Source organism: Chrysochloris asiatica, unplaced genomic scaffold, assembly GCF_000296735.1.
Source record: "Chrysochloris asiatica unplaced genomic scaffold, ChrAsi1.0 scaffold00028, whole genome shotgun sequence".
NCBI classification, from domain to species: Eukaryota; Metazoa; Chordata; class Mammalia; order Afrosoricida; family Chrysochloridae; genus Chrysochloris; species Chrysochloris asiatica.
The window spans coordinates 15954496-15977030 of record NW_006408546.1 but is presented as its reverse complement, the minus strand read 5'-3'; the positions used below and the strand labels follow the sequence as shown (position 1 = coordinate 15977030).

Sequence of the window (22535 nt, the reverse complement as noted above, 5' to 3'; positions counted from 1 at the left end):
AAAGCACAAAGAGACAGATCTGAGAAACCCAGGACCCTCTCACACGACTAGGGAATACGGAACTTAACCCACAGTGTGCCAAAAACAAATGCACATTTCTGCAAAGCCAATCTACTTACACATTTCCAGGACAGTGAAAACATCCTTTAGAACTGACATATCACTCTCTCCCTTCAGCAACATACATTTGTTTCTTAATCTTGGCATCTTTGACCATAGCAAAGCCTTCTGGGTAAACACATCTCTCATCTCTCCAGTTTATAGGCTGTAAGTAGGGTCTGTTTTCCATCTAGGTTTGATCCAGGGCCCAAAGCCTCCAGCAACAGTTCCCATTACAAGTCACTATCCTTTTATATTGAGTTGAGTTTTGACACTGCTGGGAGAACTCAGTTTAAAAAACAAAAACAAAACCTTTCAGACATGTTGTTAGGGAGATCTGAAGACAGGAAAACTCACCAGTCAGCAGACACAGACCCCTTTAATAAAATAAGAATTACTAAAATAATTTTTTAAATCTAGAAGACATCCAAGCTTAAAAACACTGTTGGCTGGGAGCATGGGGTAGAAATTTGTTCCTGGCTTGTTTTGTATTTATACGTGGATAAATACCTCCACATGAAAACTAACACTATGTAGTTAAAAAGAACAACACACCCACTAAGAGAGAGGGAGGAATTGGGTTGAATCCACACGTGAGGGGCTTGGATGCTGCTTCTGTTTATGTGTCGCTTCCTTGTCTCTTATGAAAGACTGGAGAGCCCATGTCCTTTTGGCAAAGCCAGACCCTATCTCCTCCCTGCCACCCTCCCTTTCTCCCTTCCTGTGCCAAGTCCCCGGGCCAAGGGTCGTGGTTAGAAATGGGTTTCAGTGCAGTTAGGCAGTGGAGGGGTCTCGAGGGCTGGCCAGTTCATGGTCACCGTGTCCTAGGCCTCAGACTCATCACAGTATCACGCACTGTAGTTTGTGGGTGCCAGTGGCTCGGTCTCCCCGCCACTTGGTTTTCTTCTTCTTCTTCTGGCTCTTTTCAGGAATCTGTTGTCTTTTGAAACAAAGAACAGAAAGACCAAGTCAGAATGGGCTTTGCTTTTCCTCTGCACCTCCCCTCTCTTGACTCCAGTTCTGTGGCAGAGAAGGCCTGTTCTGAGGTTGGTGGACAGAGCCACTGCCATCCCAGCTAAAGGAGGGCCTTGCCTAGATAGGGCCTCTGAGGAGGGAGACAAGGACAGAGGAAAACCTAAATCAACCTACTGATAAGAATCATGGTCATTATACCGGGTCTACATATTTAAATCACAAGTAATGTCATGTTTTATGATTTATATTGTGTTGGCCTCTACTTCTGTGTTTCATAGTTTAAATTAAATGAAAGGTCAACTGAGTAAAAAAGCTTTTCACAGGCTTTCTGTTTATTTTTCCTATGGCTAAAACTTGCACTTGGAACTATATGGGTCTACAATCAACCCTGATGATGGCATATTCTAACTGCAGGCAAAATGCTGAGAGAAAAATCATTTCAAGGGTACAGCACAGGGAGAGCCATCAAAAGTGTAAAGTGAAGGTTACAAGGTCACTGGTCAGGGTGGGTATCATGGTTAAAGTCAACTTGGCCAGGCCATGTTTCTCAGTGGTTTCTCAGATATTATGCAATCACCTCCATTTTGTGATCTGATGTGAGGAGCCAATCAGTTGAAATGGGAGTTTCCTTAGAGGTGTGGCTTCAATCCAATATATATATGGATGTTCTGACAACATTTGCTTGTTCTCCATCCTGTATCCAACTTGTTATCATCTGACCTCTGGTTCTTGGCACCTGCCAGTTTGGGGCTTGCCGGCCCCTACAACCATGTGAGTCAGGAGAAGCCTTCAATTTGACATCCAGATGGCAAACCCCAAAATTGGCTGTGTGAGCCCACCCAGTCTAAGACAGTGCGGAATAGCAAGAAAATGTGCTTGCTAAACATGTGCGTATGCATGCATGCATGCAAGTATGTATCATAGGGACTTAGAGGTGGTAGACAAAGAAGGGAACTGGTATAGCTTTGGGTCTGGTCCCACAGGTAACAAATAGCCCTTAGGGTTCACCAGCATAAAGGCAACACGCTCATGTTATTTGAGAACCACCGATTAAGTCACTTGGAATGTTAGAGATTTTGAAGATGGGAAAGAAGGGTGGCAGGAAGACCAGCCAATAGGTTGTTGCAACCCTCTACGCATGAGGTGATTAAGGCCTGGACTCTGGACAAGCAAAGAAATATACAAGGGTCAGCAAATATTCAGCGAAGTTTCTGACATACTCGGAGGCTGACAATGTGTGAGGTGTGGCAAGAAAACACAAAAGCAATGCTTCTGGAATTTAAGCCTGGGAATGAGAATGTTGTCTGTTCAGGGAAAATGTCCAAGGGCAGTCTGATATCAGTCAGGGAAGACGATATAGGTCTACTTTTAAAAAAAAAAAATTTATCAAGTTTTAAAAAAAAGCTGCCGTGTAGAGAGAACACAGGATGGGATGGAAGAAGCTGCCTTTTGGGAGACTCAACTGCAGGACTGAGGGCAAAGGCAGAGGGAGGCTGCCAAAGCTGACCCTCAGGAAGGTTTATCCACATTGAGCTGTGAGCATCAGGTTCACCCATAGGCCCATTTGTGGTTGAGGGAGGGTGAAGGCAGGTTGGAAGCAGAAGAAAGAAATGGTAGGAAGCATAAGAAATCCAAAAAGAGGAACACAGAGTAGTGCTGGTTGATCAACAGGATACATGTGATTAATCTCACTGAACTCTACATGTAAAAGAAAAGTTGAAATGCAAATGTTGTGTATCATATATTTTTACCACAAAAGAAAGAAATCCTCAAATAGGCCCCAAATCCCCCAGTCTCACAGGTCACAGAACAAGGAGCTATGTTGGTAACTAGAGCCTCCAGCCACAGCCAGATGCCCATCCATGCAGCAGACAACCCTGCTTCTAGGAATGTGTTCAGCACTTACCTAATTACTCTGACGAGGTCATGGAAGGCTTTGTCCACATTGAGAGGTGGGTCCTTGGCACTGGTTTCTATGTACGGAATCTAAAAGGCAAAGCTCGACTTTGTGAACGTCGTATCAAGTCACTCAAAGCCCTACACACCCTTAACAAGGCAGAGTCCCAGAGGTGCCAAGGAGTCAAGCGATTTTAAAGCCCCCAACAAAGACCCTGGACTCCAATAGCCTCATGCCTTCTGTGGTGTGGTAGCCTCTTGCTTTTAAAGGTTGGAAAGTTTTACTAATAGCTTTTCTAAATTCCTCTTGTTCTCTAGTCACAGAGACATTAAATAGCTCCCTAAAAATAGCAGAAAATTATCTTTTTATACACTTGAAGACTGAAGACTGCTTTATATGTCAAATTAAAATACTTTCTAATTCTAGTCATGTTTCTTTTGTTCTCTTTCTCTATCTTGGGGTGACTTCTGCCCCTCCTTCTGAGCCCTCCAGAGTGGACTGTAGTGGAAAAGGCTGAGGTAAGGCTGGACCAGGAGAAGGACTCAGCCCTGCAGTTCCTGGCCAGTCAGTGCCCACCCACCCCACAACACTCCCACCTTCTCAGAGTCTGCCCAGCACAGTTCTCTCATTTTAATCTGTTCTGTTGTCTTATTTTACACTTGTGGGCCTAAGTTCTAGTTCAGTACACCAGGACTATAAGAGTGATAGGGTATTAACTTTTATACACACACCACCCTCACAACACACACACACACACACATACAACATACATTGTGTTTGGTCGCCATTTCTTTTCCTTGCTCCCTGGTGATCTTCCTCAAGTGCATCAAATCAACTTTGTTGGCCACAAGGATCATTGGGAATGACTCCCTTGGGAAATAAAGCAACAGTGATTTGGTAAGATTCCACTGCCCCCTGGGCAGGACACTACCCATACTGTCTCCTCAGTTGGCCTGGGCTCCAGAGTCCATGCCCTCATGTGTCCAGAGAGGGGAAGGTAGCTGGCCCAAGACTAGGGAGTGGACTAGGTTGAAGAGTCTTGGGACTGTTGGTTGTCTTGCTGTGAAGCCTTAGGCCTGTTTGAAGGGCAGCAAGGGGCTCTCCTGGGTCCCACCTCCAGTGTAAGTCACCACAGCTAATGACAAGGACTCCTGTCAGTGTAGAGTCGCTGTTTACCCATCTCTCAGTCACTGCACTGTACCCATCATGCAGGGCTGCTGTGGCCAGTCATGAAGAGCACTGAGGACAGGGCCAGACACAAAGTGGTCACTTGATACGTGGCAGCTATAGGGTTCCAGGAGTGGAAGCAGAATTCAAGAGGCAGAGCTATCTTAAAGGTATAGTCAACATTATGTGGCCAAGTTGTATTCTAAATACTAATGAAATGCTGGTCTTTCATCAGTAGCATTGAATATTTTCATTTTAAAAATTATAATTTAATAGATAAAAAATAGTCCTGTATTATTTTTACTTGCATTTCATTGATTAGCAAGAAGTTTAAATATCTTCTCACTTCTGAGTCTTTTATTTAAGTTTTCTCTTTTGAGATTCATATATTTTCAGGTGTGGCACTGTGGGTTAATGTGCTGGACTGAAAAGTCAGTTTGAACTGCGAGGCCGGCATTTCAAGCTCACCAGTTGCTCCTCAGAAACCCTACACAGGGTCGCTAGGGATTAGAAGCGACTCAACAGCAGTTACCAACAACCACCCACATTAAAGTACTGGCGATTGATGTGTTGCATATGAGTGTGTGTGTAAAGTTATTAACGCTTTGTCTTCGGAATAGGTATTAACTACATGTCTCCATCTTTACTGGGGTTTCTTCTGGGCTTGCTATCTTCCCATTAGTTTTTCCCCTTATTTTCTTTATATTGCCTCTTTGAGATCCAATGAATTGCTTAAAACAGATTCCAAAGTATTTACTCTCTGGTAGCATAGTGGTTATGAATCGGGCTGCTAATCTCACGGTCAGCAGTTCGAAACTACCAGCTGTTCTGCGAGAGAAAGATGAGGCTTTCTGTTCCCATAAAGATTTACAGCCTCGAAAACCCTGTACAGGGTCACTATGAGTAGGAACTGACTCCATGGCGCATAACAACAACAACAACATAATCCTAAGGGGGGAAAAACCCAAAAGATCAGCCTTTAATTATTGCTGTTGTTATTAAGTGCCGTTGAGTCAATTCCAACTCATAGCAATCCTGTATAGGGTTTGTGAGGCTGTCAATCTTTATAGGAGCAGAAAGCCTCATCTTTCTCCCAAGGAGTGGCTAGTAGATTCCAATTGCTGACCTTGCAGTTAGCAGTCCAGCTCACAGTTCACTATGCTACTAGGGCCCCTTTAGGGCTCCCTTGTTGTTGTTAAGTGCCTTCAAGTCAGTTCCAACTCATAGCGCCCCTGTATAGGGTTTCCCAGGAGTAGCTGGTGAGTTTCCACCACGCACCCTGTGTTTCAAATTGACCTAAGCCTGTAAATTTAACATTCAAATGAGATTTAACCAAGTACAATGTGTTACTGGAGAAAAAAAAAAAAAGAACTTTTCCTTTGAATATAATTTGGTTAAACTGGCATTGAAAAAGGAGGGTATTGTTAATGATTTCTTGGTGAGGGGACAGTTTATGAGAGGTGGGAGGAGGCCGACCCCTACAGGGCTTGAATCAGTTTGGCTCTATAAAAAGAATTAGGAAGGGAATGAGCAGGACCAAGGTCTGACTTCAGCTCTGCCCCTCTGTGCTTCAGCTGTTGCCTGAACATCTGAGAGGGAGAGAGAGCAGCTGAGCCCCTCTGAGTTGCGGAGGCCCCCCTATGCCGCCCTCACCTGTCCTTGACACGAAGGATGAGCTGGTGAAAGCGGTCCACATGCTCGAAGCTGGCCTTGTCAGTGACTGAGTAGACGATGAGGAAGCCGTCGCCCGTCCGCATGTACTGCTCTCTCATGGCGCTGAACTCCTCCTGGCCGGCCGTGTCCAGAACTGGGGTGGGAGGAGGGACTCAGGGACTGCCACCACCAACCCCCACAGAAGGACACAGGAGGCTCCCCATGGACTTCAGGGCGAGGCTCTAACCGGCTTGTCTGTGGACCCACTGGGTTCTCTCACAGTTTCCAACCTATGGTGTTCAGTGGTCCGAAATTCTCCAACGTACATACAGAAAGGCCTCAAAAATCCAGTGGTCAAATCTACCCCCAGAATTCTCCTGGAGAGTCCTCAGAGCTGTGAGTCGTATACAAGCTATGATTCTTTGAGAAGTTATCTGACTCTGCCTGGTATCCCCTTTCCTCTCTATAAAGTGGAAGCTATGCCAAGTAGGGAGGATTATAGGTGGGCAAGTGTTGTGTGCATGGGTGTGCGTGGAAATGCCTGGGTAAAGCTCTGAAATGTAACTTCTCCCTGGGTAGGATCATATACTTGCCAGGATGCAGGAGTGATGGAGTGCTAGGAGTGGAGGGAGGGGCAGAAAGCAGGCGCAGGAAGTACTAGGAGTAGAGTGGGGGACAGAGTGCAGGGAAAAGGCCATGACACCCATCCATCGTCCTGCCTCACTTCCTCACCCCAGGCTTCCACTCACTGAGATACAGATACTGCCTGTTTCAGAGCGATCATACGCACAGCTGGGGTGGGGAGAGTGTTTCCTTTTAAAATTGCAAACAACCCCCTCACATCCCTCAAACCCTATAGGGGCATGAAGACTGCAGCCTCCCAAGCCCCGTCTCTCCTTCCAGTCAGTCTCTCTCTCTCTCTCTCTCTGTCTCTCTCTCTCTGTGTGTGTTTCTCAGCCACTCTTCTCCCAGGGCTCCTCACAAGCTAGTGGAGCATGGTTACCAATACACTTTGGAACCAGACCGTTTGCTCGTTGAGTCTGGCTCCTCAAACAGAGCTCTCAAACAGAGCCTGGTACAAAGAAGCCCGAGAAGCATGACCCTGTGTCCTGTGGGATGTTTGCTTCCACCTCTGGGCCTTTCTTTTTCCTTCTCTTTCTGCTGTTATTGGATAAGCATTGGGCTGTAACTGTAACATTGGGGGTTCAAAGTCACCAGCTGCTCTGCAGAAGAAAGATGAGGTTGGCTGTTTCCGTAAAGATTTATAGTCTCGGAAACCCTTTACAGGGTCACTATGACCTAAAATTAATTGGATGGCAGTGGGTGTGGGTTTATTGTTGTTGAAAATATACAGAGCAAATCATACACCAATTTGACAACTTTTACATGTCCAGCCCAGTGACACTGATGACATTCTTCAAATTGTGCGGCCATTGTCACCTTCCTTTTCTGGTTTGTTCCTACCCTATTGGCATAGACTTACTTCCCCCTAAGCTTCCTATGTGGAGTCCTGTTGTGGTGCAGTAGGATCAGCACTGGACTGCAAACCACAAGTCCATGAGCCATTCCTGGGAAATCCTATGCAGGGTGGCTATGAGTCAGAACTGACTCAATGGTACTTCACAACAAGCTTCCTATGTAATCTCCCAAGTTGCTGGTATCAATTTGACTCCATACAGTTCTTAAGGAGCATTGGTGGCACTGTGGGATAAGCACTGGACTGCCAATCACAAGGTCAGCAGTTTGAGCCCACCAGCTGCTCCAAGGGGGAAAGATGAGGCTTTTTGCTCATCTTACAGCCTCATTTACAGCCTCAGAAACCCTATGCAGGGTTGCTATGAATTGGAACTGACTCACAACACTTCATAACAACAGCAGAGAGTCCTTTAAAAGAACACAGTGCTCATGGCAGACATTCTTTATTAATGAAACTAGACTCTTGTTTGGTTTAAAGAAGGCTTCAAGGGACATCTGTGATTGAAGGTTTCAGGTTTAAAGATGACCTCAGGGCCATAGTTTTAGGGGTTCATCCCACCTCTGGGTCTCTGCACAGTCACCCCCTTGCTCTGGGACTTCTTCCTCTAACCACCCTCCGGCTCCCCTTCTCCGTTGATTTGTGGACTGATGCTGACTTACCCTAAATGGTCCTTCTCTGGGAAGCACTCTGCTGTTTGAGCTCCTATTACTTCTCCCACCCCACACTGACCCTTCTTGGCATCTTCTCACTGCCCATTTCATTATGATCAGTCCCCATAATATTGTGGGAATTTAGGACATACCTCTCTGAAAATTGAACCAAAAAAGTTAACTTTAGATTTTAAAATTGGCCCACTGAAAAGTAATGATGAAATAATATAATTTTAAAAATTTGATCAGACATGGTGAAAGAATAAACTTTATACTTAAACAGTGAGTAAACAATTTTCAAATACACATAGAAAAGTCACAAAACATTGGTCATCTATTGGGTTGCTATGAGCCAGAACCGACTCAACGGCACTTAACAACAACAACAATTAGGCCATAAAGGAAAATTTCACCAGATCCAAAAAGCAAAAATTATACAGGCTGAATGCAGAGAATACCATAAAGATGTTTACTTGTGCTTTATTGACTATGCAAAGTCTTTCACTGTGTTGATCGTGACAAACTATGGACAACACTGTTGTGGAAGAATGAGTATTTCAGAACATTTCATTCTGCCCATGAGGAAGGTTCCTCATAGACCAAGAGGCTGTTGCTTGAACAGAACAAGGGAACATACAATGGTATAAAATCAGGAAAGGTGTACGCCAAGGTTGTATTCTTTCACCATACTTGTTTAATCTGTATTCTGAGCAAATAATCTGAGAAACTGGATTACATGAAGAAGAACATGGCATCAAGAATCAGAGGAAGACTCATTAACAACTGTGATATGCAGATGATACAATCTTGCTTGCTAGAGATGAAGAGGACTTAAAATACGGACTGATGATGATCTAAGACCACAGCCTGAAGTATAGACTGCACCTCAATGTAAAGAAAACAAAAATCCTCACAATTGGACCAATAAATAACCTGATTGAAATGGAGACCTGATTGAAATTGTCAAAGACATAATTTTGCTTCGATCTACTATCAACACTCATGGAAGCAGCAGTCAAAGGAATCAAATGACGTACTGCATTAGGCAAATCTGCTGCACATGACATCTTTAAAGTGTCCAAGAGCAAATAGTTTGAGGACTAAGGTACGCTTGACCCAAACCATGGTACTTTCAGTAGCCTAATAATATTCATGTGAAAGGAAGATGGTAGAAGAACTGATGCATTTGAGTTGTAGTATTGGAGAAGAACATGAAAAGTACCTTGGACTGCCAAATCTGTGTTGGAAGAAGCATAACCAGAATGTTCCTTAGAAGCTAGGATGGCAAGACTTCATCTCTGTACTTTGAACATGTTATCAGGATGGATCAGTTCCTGGAGAAAGACATCATGCTTGGCAAAGTGGAAGGTGAGTGAAAACATGGAAGATCTTAACAAGATGGACTGGCACAACTATTGGCACAGTGGCAGCAACAATGGACTCAAGCGTAACAACAATTGTGAGGACGGTGCAGAAGTGGGCAGTGTTTCATTCTGTTGTGCATAGAGTCACTATAAGGTGGAACCAACTTGATGGTACCTAACTACAACAATGACATATAGGCTGTGTTTTGCCTATTTTGTTGTTATTGTCAGGTGCCATCGAGTTGGAACTAACTCATAGCGGCCCCATGCACAGCAGAATGAAACAATGTCCAATCCTGGGCCAACCTCACTACTGCCGCCACATTCGATGCCATCAATGATGCTACCTGGCCGATCCATCTCGTTGGGGGTCTTCTGCTTTTTCTCTGACCCTCCATCTTACCCAGCATGACATTCTTCTCCAGTGACTGTTCCCTCCTGACAGTATGTCCAAAGTATGAGAGACGAAGCTTAGCCATCCTGGCCTCCAAGGATCAACTCTGGCTGTACTTCTTCCAAAACAGATCTATTGGTTCTTTTGGCAGTCCATGGTACTTTTAGTATTCTCCTCCAACACCACAATTCAAAATATTGCATTAGGCAAATCTGCTGCATAGGAACTTTTTCTAAAGTGTTAAAGAGCAAAGATATCACCTTGAGGACTAAGGTATGCCTGCCCCAAGCCATGGTATTTTCAATAACCTCATATGGATGCGAAAGCTGGACGGTGAATAAGGAAGATGGTAGAAGAATTGATGCCTTTGAATTGTGTTTTGCCTATAAGACAATAAAATCCAAAAGTAACAGAAACTGAGTATAAGAAAATATATATCCACTTAAAAATATAAGAAGCTACAGCTCTATAACTTCCAAGTTAAAGAGAAAAGCAAAGCCAAAATTATAAACAATTTAGAATAGAATGACAATGGACAATAATAAAACCTCTGAGGCCAAAGTGGTACTCAGGAAAATTATAGCTTTAAATGCATTTGCGAAAACAAGAAAAACTGAAACATTAACTAAGTACATAAATCAAGAAGGTAGAGAAGGGGGAAGAAAAAAGAAATCAGCCTTAAAGTAGAAATTAAGAAAATGGGAGAAGGGACTTCTGGGACAAGATGGTAGAGTAGGCAGATGTGCTGAGCTGACCCTCTGTAATAACGATATGGGAGACTCAGTGGAACAGATGGTGGTCCTGGAACCTTGAATGTTAGAGGATAGAACAGAGAGGGGGATTGAGTGCCAACTGGAAGAAGACGCTGAACAGGAGAAGTGAGAAAGAAGAAAAATGAGTGGGTTATTGTCTGGCTTGCAGAGGCACAATGTGGCGCTGTGGGTTAATGCGCTGGCCTGCAAGGTCAGTTTGAACCACAAGATAAGTGGTTTAAGCTCATCAGCCACTCCTCAGAAACCCTATACAAGATCGCTATAGGTCAGAACCAACTCGATGGCACTTAACAACAGCAACAATAACAGCAACATCAATACAGTGGCCTGGAGGTACAGGATGAAGATGGAGGTTGGCAGCAAGACGGGTGTGGTTCCCCCTTGTTCTTCAAACCCTCCTGGAACCTGGGCACATGGCTAGGCACTGCCATTGCTGGCCCAGAGGCCAGTGGCACCCACTCCTGTGTGGCCTCTCCTCTGTCAGGGGTCAGATACTGGGCTTACCACCCCCATGTCTGGAGGCACATAAACACTCCCTGAACTACACTACATAAAACATGAACAGAGAACTATGTTCATATGATTAGCTTCTATCACATCCACTAGGAGATAGGTGGAGTTCTGGTGTAGTGCGGTGGGTTAGTGTGCTGGACTTCAAAGTCGGTTTGGGCTGCAAGGTCAGCGGCTCAAGCTCACCAGCTGCTCCTTGGAAACCCTATGCAGAGTCGCTATGGGTCAGAACTGACTCAATGGCACTTAACAACAACAACAACAACAGGAGACATGTGGTATAACGCCTGAGAACACACCAACATACAACCATTAATTAGATATAAATATGAGAAAATAGATCATTTCAATTTACGCAAAGAAACAACACCGAGTGCTTCAAACAAGTGATCAGATTATAGAGTCAGAAAATATAATAATACCAGCAATGGTAACAGAAACACCTGAGAAGGAATTTTAAAGAATGAGGCTTCGGTATCTTCAAAGAGGTGACAAAATAATTGCAAAAACTGCAGATGAAATTAAGGGAGAAGAAAAACTCCAGAAGAATTCAGAAAAACACTTTAAGAGCAAACTGGTGAAATAAATGAAAACCATACAAAAACAACAATTAGAAGGTCAGAAGATTAATACTAAAATTTCAGAAATACATAATAGAGTGAAAGGGTAAAGAAGTATAGTTGAATCATTGGCAGAACGAATTAGTGAGTTTGAAGACAGATCTTGCAATATCTATCTGCTAGAGGAACAATAGGGGGGAAAAAATCCAAAGAAAGTCAAAGATTTGTGTGTGACACTATCAAGAGAAATAACTTACATGTGATTGGAACTCCAGAACAGCAAGAGACAAAACACAAACAAAAAACTCATAGAAAAATTGGCAGAGTTGTTATAAGAAAATTGCCGTAACGTTATGAAAGAAAGACAAGAAGATCAGCACTTATGAAGTTGAGCAAACTCCAAACAGGACAGGCCCCAAAAGAAAAACACCAAGACATATTATAATCAAACTTTTCAAAACCAAAGACAAAGACAGAGTCCTGAGAACAGCTCAAGACAAACAAAAAGTTACCTACAAAGGAGTACTAATAAGACTAATCTCTGATTTCTGATTTCTTAGCAGAAACCTTGCAGGCTAGAAGACAATGGATAATAAATATATAAAACTATGTTAAAAAAAAAAAAATGCCAACCAAGAATCATATACCCAACAAATATGATGGCAAAATTCGGATACTTCCTGACTTGTTTACAAGGTTTCAAGAGGGAGTTTAGTTTAAGAGCGTATGGGGGAAGATAGAGTCCCCATTGAACAGTTTTCATCGTGTCTAGATGGCTCTGGTAAACAGAGATGGGGACAAGATTCTTATGATTCAATAGTGAGTAACTGTTATCATGACTAATTGCAACTGTCACAATTGTAAAGGCAGAAGTTTTGTAACAAAAAAGGGGGAGTAGTTGATCTTGCAGACCGGAATCAGAGGACCCTAGGACAATCAAGGGAGAAGAGCACAAGTGGAATGCGAGACCTTATTGAAAGAATCAGGGACACCAGAGATGGAGGCAGAGATGGGGACACAGAGAGAGGGAGCAGCTGAGGACTCTAGATTCATGGAAAGAGAGGGACTGAGAGCTGGTGGCCAGGAGGCACAGAATATACCCTTTGGTGGTATAAATTATTACATATGCCTGAGTGTTATAAAAAAAAGAGCTAAAATGAATAGAGAGAAATACTGTTAATTGATGGTACATGGAGGGGATTATAATCATTGTAATGAAACAAAGTAGATGATTTATTGAATGTAAAACTAATGATCTGCTCTGTAGACTTTCATTCAATTCACAATAAAAACTTAAAAAATAAATAAATAAGGATACTTCCAATTTTTAAAAAACTAGACCAACCTTACAAAAAATACTAAAGGGAGTTCCTTGGACAGAGAACTAACAACAGTAGACAACAATCCGAGATTAACACACATGACAATATCACCTATAACTCATCCCAGGTATAAAAGTTTTCAAGGTAAAACAAACCTACTGTTGTTGTTAAGCCCTGTTGAGTTGTTCTAACTCACAGCAACCCTGTAAAGGGTTTTCGAGGAATGACTAGTAAGTATGAACTGCAGTCTTGTGCTTATCATACACCAGGACTCCAAAACAGACCTAAAGGGCTGAAAATAGGGTACCAGAGATACCAGTTTGTAACATAACATAAAAAGAGGGAATAATGTAGCTACAGGATTTTAAAATGAAGAGGAAATCAAGTAGATTTCAAGAAAAAAGTAAATAAATAAAAATAAATCTAACTTTACCCCTTAAACTAGACCAAGCCTTACCCCTAGCCCTCACCCAATTCCCATCCCTAACTTCAATCCGAGTCCTAACCATAACCCTAAACAAAGTCCTAGGCCTAGCCTGGTGGTGGTGGTGGTAGTGTGCAGCGGTGTCAGTTCCAACTCATACCAACCCTGTATAGGGTTTCTGAGGCTGTAAATCTTTGCTGGAGCAGAAATTCTCATCTTTCTCCCATGGAACTGTTGGTAGTTTTGAATTGCTTACCTTGAGGTTAGTAGCCTGACTTGAAACCACTATACTACCAGAGCTCCTTACTCCTAATTCCTTACTCTAATTCCTTACTCCTAATTCCTTACCCTAATTCCTTACTCCTACCCAGACAAAAATAAAAAAATTTAAATAAATTTAAAAAAAAGAAAATGGGAGAAAGGAAAAAGTAATGAGATTTCTAAATCAAAAGTGATTCTTTGCATCCATCAGTCTTATTCTTTCTCAATCCAAAAAATAAAATAAAATAAATCTTAAACAATTTTGATTAGAGACTAAAGAGAAAAGACAGTAAGCATTTGAAATAAGAAAAGGCCTACGACTATGGATGTTGTTGCTCTTGTTAGGTGCTATTCAGTTGGTTCCAACTCATAGTGACCCTCTGTACAACAGAACAAAACACTGCCTAGTCCTGTGCCATCCTTACAATCTTTGTTAAGCTTGAGTCTCTTGCTGCTGCCACTGTGTCAATCCACCTTATCGGGAGTCTCCCTTGTTTCACCATCCATTCAAGAAATATCCCCTGAGCAGCTGTTATTGAGGACAAGGGATGGACCACTCTGCTTACATTTAGTATCTTCTTTTAATAGGACAATGCAACCATTTGCATTTATCATGTTTAGATTAAAATTTGCCATTTTATTTCATGTTTTTAGATACTGAGAGAATAAATTGCATTTCCCTAACAAGGCTCTTCGAGGCTAGTTAGGCTGAGATTAAAAAAAAAAAAAACACAAAAAAAACAAAATGAAAAACAAATACAATAAGGAACAGAAAGTAATAACTTAATATTGGAGAGCTAGGGAAGTGGCGGGGCTTTCAGCTTGCAGGGATAAGTGAAGGTTTTAGGGAAAGAGTTGATTAGGACCTTGAAGGCAGTATAGACAAAATTTAGACACAGAAGACAGAGCTTTGGTAAGGGTCATCCAGGCAGAGAAACGTCATGAGGGCTGGGATCAAATGTCCATGATGGGAGACCATTGGAAGGAAGATGAGACAGGAAAACCAGAGGCTGGGACACTGGATCCCAAATTGAAAAGTTTGGACTCTATAGGTACTGGGGAATAACTAAAGGTTTGGAAGGGAAGGTGAGTTTAGCAGCCAGTGAGGTAGGGGACTGCAGACAGAGAGGCTTGTGGAGAGGCAGAAGAGGGACCTGGACAGAGGTAAGCAGGACCTGAGCAGGGGCAAGTGTATTTAAGATGGAGAGGAGAGAATGGACAGGGAGATGCTGAGGACAGAGAATGGAATGGTTGTGGGGGACAAGGGAAGAAAGTGTTGAGGACACTTGGAAATTGCAAACCTGGAAAGTGAGAGGACAGGTGCAAGCAGGGAGAAGGAGGAGGGCTGAGCTGTGCCTGGTTCAGTTTGGGGTACACCCCAGGGTTCAGCTCCCTGCCCCTCATACACACATATCTGATAATGCCTGGTTACAGGCATCAGAAGTTCTGCCTCCAAGATTTCCTGGAGAAGGCTAGAGATAGTGATGCCACTAAAGTAGAAGGACTCCGGAGACAGAAAGCCTTAGTCACTATGGGAGAAGAGGTGTCTGTCAACGTGACAAAAAGACAGAAAGACCAATGGGAGTAGCAGTGTTGCTGAGGAGGATTTACATGGAGACCCTTGGCAGGCAGCTTGGAGGGACACCAGACTGGTTCCCCAAAGTAACTGCTGAGCCTTCTACCCCTGGGGCTGCCAGAGGGAGGTAAACACAGGCACAGGGCCTGGAGGTTTGGAGACTGGCCCAAGGCTCAGGATACAGTTCAAGCCCTTTGTGGTATTGTATTGGCTAAATGCAGTCATGCACAGCAGTAGCCAGGGGCTTCATGCACATACACCAGCACAGTCGTATTCACAGTCTTGGGAAGCATGGTATTACCACTCTTATAGTACAGATGTGGAAACTGAGGCCCAAGGAGTTAGGGACCTGTTCAAGGCCACTAACTAGGAAGGAGAGTATTCCAAGGATTCCAAGGCCTAGCATAACCAGAGGATGTAGACCTGACCACCCCAGAATTTGTCAGGCTATATCCCGATTCCAAACCTTTGCCTATGTCGTAGCTTCTAAGTAAATCTCCCTGGCCTGTCCTTTCCACCAGTTACCTTAGACCCTCCATGGCACAGCTGCAGCCCACCTCCCTTCTGAAGTCCAGCTTCTGCCCTTCACCTCTGAACTCTTCAAGTTTGGGCCTTCAGGCTTGGCTCAGCACCCTACCACAAGAGAGGCCCTGAGGCAGGAGCCTGGCTCTCATTTCTTTGGGGCCTTCAAAAGCTTCATCACTCAGCAAGGGCTTCAAAATTTACTTGCAGAATGACTGGGCAAGTCACATTCATGCTATAGGAAAGACAGTAATAGTGCTAAAAAAGCACACTCAAGCTTTAAGAAAGATCATGACAAATGGAGTTTTGAACTTGTTCTACATACCCTTCAGAGCAAAGGAAGGATTCTGAAATAAAGAAATATAGACATAATAATGTCTCGAGATACTATGCCTCCAAGGTACATGCCTAAAACTTTCTACCGGTCTTGAATCTGCAGACCCCTGATGGGAGGCAGGAGTGGTTATGTCCATTTGAGAGGAGTTAGGGCCTTGCCTATTTACAAAGCCAGTCTGTGGAGAAGCCTGTGCCCTTCCCAGGAACAGATTCAAATAAAACAATGTCTCCTTGTTGAGTGAGCAAAAATAGAAATGAGAGGGCGGACTTTATTAGTTGAAGTGTGCTCCTTTTGCTGGGGTGTGTTTGGAGCAGGGCTGTACACAGAGGACTAGGGACATCGACCAGGTACTGTTCCCAGAAGAGGACGGGCAGAGTACAGAAAGCCAGCCCACTTGTAACTCTCTATGGAAGAAGAACTAAAATTCTGCGGTAGGTGGCAGCAGGCTGCCTGGCGATGCAGGAAGAGTCTTTCTGGCACTGACCCTGACTGTCTGATAGACTTGACTTAGGAATGGACAGCAGGGGAGAAGTGTGGGCTACCAGTCCCACGAGATGCTCCTTCTTGAGGTCACATGACTTGGGAGGGGTTTGAGGGTGTGTTAAGTTTTCATGAGGCTCATGAATCCTGAATCTGTGAATCCCAATAGGTCTATATGTGTGGGCACATGTGGCGCTGTAGGATCAGCATGGGACTGCTAATCACAAGGCCAGAGGTTCAAACCTACCAGTCACTCCTTGGAAACCCTATACAGAGTCAATATGAACTAGAACCAACTTTACGGCACTTAATAACAATAACAATTTCTTCCGTGGAGATAGTACATGGCTTTGTGAGATTCTGAGAGGAGTTTGCTACTGCCTAAGAATCTCAAAAAGCCATGAAGATTCCCACTCTGTGCTGTGATACTCTCAGGGAGGGGAGAAAAGTAAGAGGAAAAGGATAGCAGAAGGTCTCAGCGGTAGAGCCAAAGGCTCAGGAACATCCCAGGGACAGATGGTTGAGACCTGGCATTGCATAGAAATGGGGGGAGGGAGGAGGGCAACATTTATCTGCAACCCCATTTCTACCTCACAACCACATTGGAAGTTAGCATTTTACAGGTGAGGACACTGAAGCAGGGCAAAGTTAAGATACTGGCTCAGGTTCATGCTACTAAGAAGCAGCAGAGGCAAGATGTGAACCCCAGTCTCCCTGTGTCCAAAGCCTTGCTCTGTTCATCACACCCACCAATCTGTTTTTGAGTGGGGAGTCAGTAACAGTGTCTCAAGGTCTGTGGAGAGCAGCACATTGCCCAGGAGGGCTGAGGACAGAGAAAATGAGGTCTGCAGAGAGGAAAGGTGAAGGCTGATGGGTTGCTTCCCGTACTTAACTCCCACCTGGTTACACTGAGCTCTCCACCTACTCCACACCTGCTCTGGGGCAGCTACATGTGACTGGGAGGAGAAAATCACTTGCACGAACTTCCAGCATCTTTAGAACATCAAACAATTCTGAACACTTTCCTGCTCAGTCACTCTCTTGCTCCCCCATGACAGTTTCTCACCGCCCCCTCTCCTCCAGCCTTCATTCTCAGCTGAGAATCTGAAATGATGATCAATCCAGAAATAAGCTCCATGGCTTCCACCCCAAATCAGCCCACCACGGAGAAACTAGAACCCTCTGCCATTGCTGGTGGGAATATAAAGTGGTGCAGCTGCTGGTGGAAAACTGTCTGGAGGTTCCTCAAAAAGCTAAACATAGAATGACCATATGACTCAGCAGTTCCATTCCTAGTTATATCTCCAAAAGCGTAAAAGCTAGGAGTCACACACAGACTAGTACATTAATGTTCATTGAAACAGTAGTCATAATAGCCCCCCAAAAAAGTGTAAACCACCCAAATATTCGTCAACAGATGAAAATATACACAAATGTCTATCTATCCAACCACCACTCATCCGTCAGTATGTCATACTATGGTGGCTTCATGCTGCTGTAATGCTGGAAGCTATACCTCCGGTATGTTAAGAACTGGCAGGGTCACCCATGGTAGACAGGTTTCATGGCGCTTTCATACTAAGACAGACTAGGAAGAAGAGCCAAACAAGCTACTTCTGAATGGTTTGACACTGAAAACCTTATGAATAACAACCGAGCATTGTCAGATATAGTGCCAGAAAATGAAAACATTATGAATTGCAGTAGAATACTATCAAATATATAGAGTTGGAAGATGAGCCCCTCGGGTTGGAAGGCACTCAAAAAAAGGTCAGGAAAGAGCTGATTCCTCAAAGTAGAGTTGGCCATAATGATGTGAATGGAGTAAAGCTTTCGGTACCTTCATTTGCTGATCGGGTACAACTCAAAATAAGGAGAAACAGTTGCAAACATCCATTAGTAATAGGAACGTGGGATGTACGAAGTATGTATGTAGGAAAATTGGAAGAAAAACAGAATGCAGAAAGATCGATATTCTAGGCATTGTTGTCGTTGTTAAGTGCCATCAAATTGCTTCTGATTCATAGTGACCCTGTGTGGGGTTTCCAAGGAGTGGCTGGTGGATTTGAACCTCATACCTCATGATTAGCAGTCCAGTTCCTATCCTATGCACCACACCAAGATTACATTAGTGAGCTGAAATGGGCTGGTATTGGCCATTTTGAATAGATAATCATATGGTTTACTGTATCGGGAACAACAAATTCAAGAAAAATGGCATTGCATTCATCTTTAAAAAGAACAATCTGACATCTATCTTGAAGTACAATGCTGTATGTGATAAGGTAATATCCATACACCTACAAGGAAGACCAGTTAATACTACTATTATTCAAATTTATTCACCAACTACTAGAACCAGTGATCATGAAATTGAAGAATTTTACCAGCTTTTTCATTCTGAAATTTATCAAACATGCATTTATAATTTTTGGTGCTTGAAATGCAAAAGTTGGAAATAAAAAGGAAGGATCAGTAGTTGGAAAATATGATCATGGTGATAGATATGACGATGGACAGCAAACGGGAGAATTTTGTAGGATCAACAACTTTTTCATTGCAAATGCCTTTTTAAAAAACAACATAAAAGGCAACTATACACCTAGACCTCACTCAATGAAATACACAAAAAATCAAGTTGACTACATCTGTGGGAAGAGACAGTGGTGGAAAAGCTCAATATCATCAGCCAAAACAAGGTCAGGGGTCAACTTTTTTTGTACCTCATATACAAGTTCACACTGAAATAGAAAAAAATAAAAACAAGTTCAAGAGAGCCAAAATATGAACTTGAATATATCCTACCTGAATTTAGAGACTTTCTCAAGAACAGATTTGATTAACTACACACTAACAACCGAAGACCAGAAGAGTTGTAAGATGACATCAAGAACATCATCCATGAAGAAAGCAAAAGGTCATTAAAAAGACAGGAATGAAAGAAAAAAGCAAAATAGATATCAGAAGAGACATTAGAACTTGCTTTCCAGTGTAGAAATGCTCAAATGAATAGGAGAAATGAGGAAGTAAAAGAGCTGAACAGAAAATTTCAAAGGGCAGTTTGAGAAGACAAAGTGAAGTACTACAATGAAATGTACAAAGACCTGGAGTTCAAAAACCAAAAGGGAAGGTCACACTCAGCATTTCTCAAACTGAAGTAAAAATTCAAGCCTTGACTTATAATATGGGATGATTCTATAGGCAAAATATTGAATGATGTTGATGTTGTTGTTAAGTGCCATTGAATTTGTTCAGACTCATAGCAATCTTGTATAGTGTTTTTAAGGAGCAGCTGGTGGGTTTGAACCGCTGACCTTGCAATTCAAACCAGCCTAGTGGTCCAATGCATTATCCTGCAGCATCACACCAGGATTTCATTGAGTAATGCAGTAAACATCAAAAGAAGATGGAAGGAATACAGAAACGGACAGTACCAAAAATAAATGGTCAATGTTCAACCATTTCAAGAGGAAGCATATGACCAAAAGCCAATGGTACTAAAGGAAGAAGTCCCAGTTGCACTGAAGGCATTGGCAAAAACACAAGTTTCCAGGAACTGACAGAATACAAACCTTACAATAAATTGATGCAGCACTGGAGGCACTCACTCATCTATGCCAAGAATATGGACAACAGCTACCTGGCCAACAGAATGGAAGAGATCCATCTTTGTGCCCATAACAAAGACAGGTGACTCAACGGAATGTAGAAATCATCAAACAATATCATTAATATCCCATGCACGTAAAATTTTGCTGATGATAATTCAAAAATAGTTACAACAGTGCATGGACAAGGAACTGCCAGACATTCAAGCTGGATTCAGAAAAGGATGTGGAACTAGGGATATCATTGCTGACATCAGATGGATCTTGGCTGAAAGCAGCAAACATCTTGTGTTTTATTGACTATGCAAAAGCTTTTGACTGTGTGGATCATGACAAACTATGGATAACACTAGAAAGAATGGGTATTCTAGAATACTTAATTGTGCTCATGAGGCACTTGTACATAGACCAAGAGGCAACTGTTAGAACAGAACAAGGGGATACTGCATGGTTTAAAATCAGGAAATGTGTATCCTTTTACCATACTTATTCAACCTGTATGCTGAGTAAATAATCCGAGTGTAATATATATAATCTGGATTATATGAAGAAGAATGTGACATCAGGATTGGAGGAAGACTCATGAACAACCTGTAATATGCAGATGATACAACCTTGTTTGCGGGAAGCAAAGAGGACTTAAAAATACTTACTGATGAAGATCAAAGACTACAACCTTCAGTATGGATTGCACCTCAATGTAAGGAAAAGAAAAATCCTCACAACTGGATCAATAAATAACATTATGATAAATGGAGAAAAGATTGAAGTTGTGAAGCACTTCATTTTGCTTAGATCCACTATCAACACTCAAGGAACCAGCAGTCAAGAAATCAAACTATGCATTTCATTAGGCAAATCTGCTGTATAAGACCTCTTTAAAGTGATCAAGAATAAAGATACCACTCTGAGGCCAAGGTGCACCTGACCTAGGCCATGGTATTTTCAATAACCTCATATGCATGTGAAAGTTGAACAATGAATAAGGAAGACTGTAGAAAAGTTGATACATTAGTTATGGTGTTGAAGTAGAAGATGAAAAGTGCCTTGGATTGCAAGAAGAACAAACAAATTCTGTGTTGGAAGAAGTGCAGCCAGAATGCTCCTTGGAAACCAGAATGGTGAGACTTCATTTTTCAGATTTCAGACATGCTATCAGGAGGGACCATTCCCTGGAGAAGGATCTCATACTTGATAAAGTGGAGGGTCAGCGAAAAAGAGGAAGACCCTCAACAAGATGGATTGATACAGTGGCAGCAGCAATACACTAAAATGTAACAACTGTGAGGACGGTGCAAGACTGGGGAGTAGTTCATTCTGTTGTGCATGAAGTCACTATGAGTCAGAACCAACTTGATGGCACCTAACACCATCAATAAATATCTACACAGTAAATATTATGCAGTCATAAAAAAGGACGAAGTAGTGATACATTCTATAATATGGATGAACTTTGAAAACATTATGTTCAGTGTCTTAGTTACCTATTGTGGTGGTGGTGGTGGTAGTCTGTCTTTGAGTTGGTTCTAACTCATGGTGATCCTGAATAAGGTTTTCTGAGAGAGGCTGGTGGATTTGAACTACTGACCTTGTAGTTACCAGTCCAGTGCTCATACTACAGCGCCACACTAGTACTGTAAGTGGATGGCTTTAACAAACAGAAATTTCTTTTCTCTGATTTTAGGTTAGAAGACCAAATTCAGGGCACTGGTTCTTGAAGAAGGCTTTCTCTCTTAGCCCTGGGAAAAGGTTATTGTCTCTTCAGCTTCTGTTGCTTAGTTCCCTGATGATCTTCATGTGGTATGGCATCTCTCTTCCTCAATCTCTGCTTGCTCTCTTGCTTGTTTAAACTCTTTTATATCTCAAAATAGATTGACTCAAAAGAACCCTACAATAATGGTCTCATTAACATAACATAATCACAGGCACAGAAGCTAAGGTTTACAACACATACTCAATCCATAATAGTAAATAAAAGAAGTCACATGCAAAAGGCCACATATTGTATGATTCCATTTATATGAAATGTCCAGAATAGATAAATCCATAGAGACAGACAACGGATTGGTAGTTTCTAGGGGACTAAGGGGAAATGGGGAGTCCTGCTGTGGCACTTTGGGTTAATGCGCTAGATTGCAAAGTCATTTGAACTGCAAGGTTGGTGGTTTAAGCTCACCAGCTGCTCTTCAGAAACCCTATAAAGGGTCACTATGGGTCGGAACTGACTCAACAGCACTTTACAACAACAAGGGGAAATGGGAGTGACTGCTCAAGACTATGCGGTTTTTTCCTTAGGGTGATGAAAATGTTCTAGAATTGGATGATGGTAATAGATGTATAATTTTGTGAACATACTAAAAACCACTTAATTATATACTTTAAAAGGGGGAATTTCATAATATGTGGGTTACATCTTGATCAAAAAAATTACGTAAGAAAAGAAATCTCACCTCCTTTCCTCTGAAGCACATGCTCTTCCTACCTTC

General features: G+C 42.6%; 1 protein-coding gene across 1 annotated transcript in view; it reads right to left on the bottom strand.

Annotated features, from left to right (window-relative positions):
• Nucleotides 1–448: 448 nt before the first annotated feature.
• MRAS (muscle RAS oncogene homolog) overlaps nucleotides 449–22535 on the bottom strand; it is a 70002-nt gene continuing 47915 nt past the window's right edge. Inside the window, exons 3-6 of the mRNA XM_006846614.1 lie at nucleotides 5792–5945; nucleotides 3742–3841; nucleotides 2981–3060; nucleotides 449–1039 (exon numbers count right to left, since the gene is read on the bottom strand). Of these exons, the coding sequence (XP_006846677.1) occupies nucleotides 940–1039; nucleotides 2981–3060; nucleotides 3742–3841; nucleotides 5792–5945 (434 nt within the window). The 3' untranslated portion in view covers nucleotides 449–939. The remainder of the gene's footprint in view (nucleotides 1040–2980; nucleotides 3061–3741; nucleotides 3842–5791; nucleotides 5946–22535) is intronic.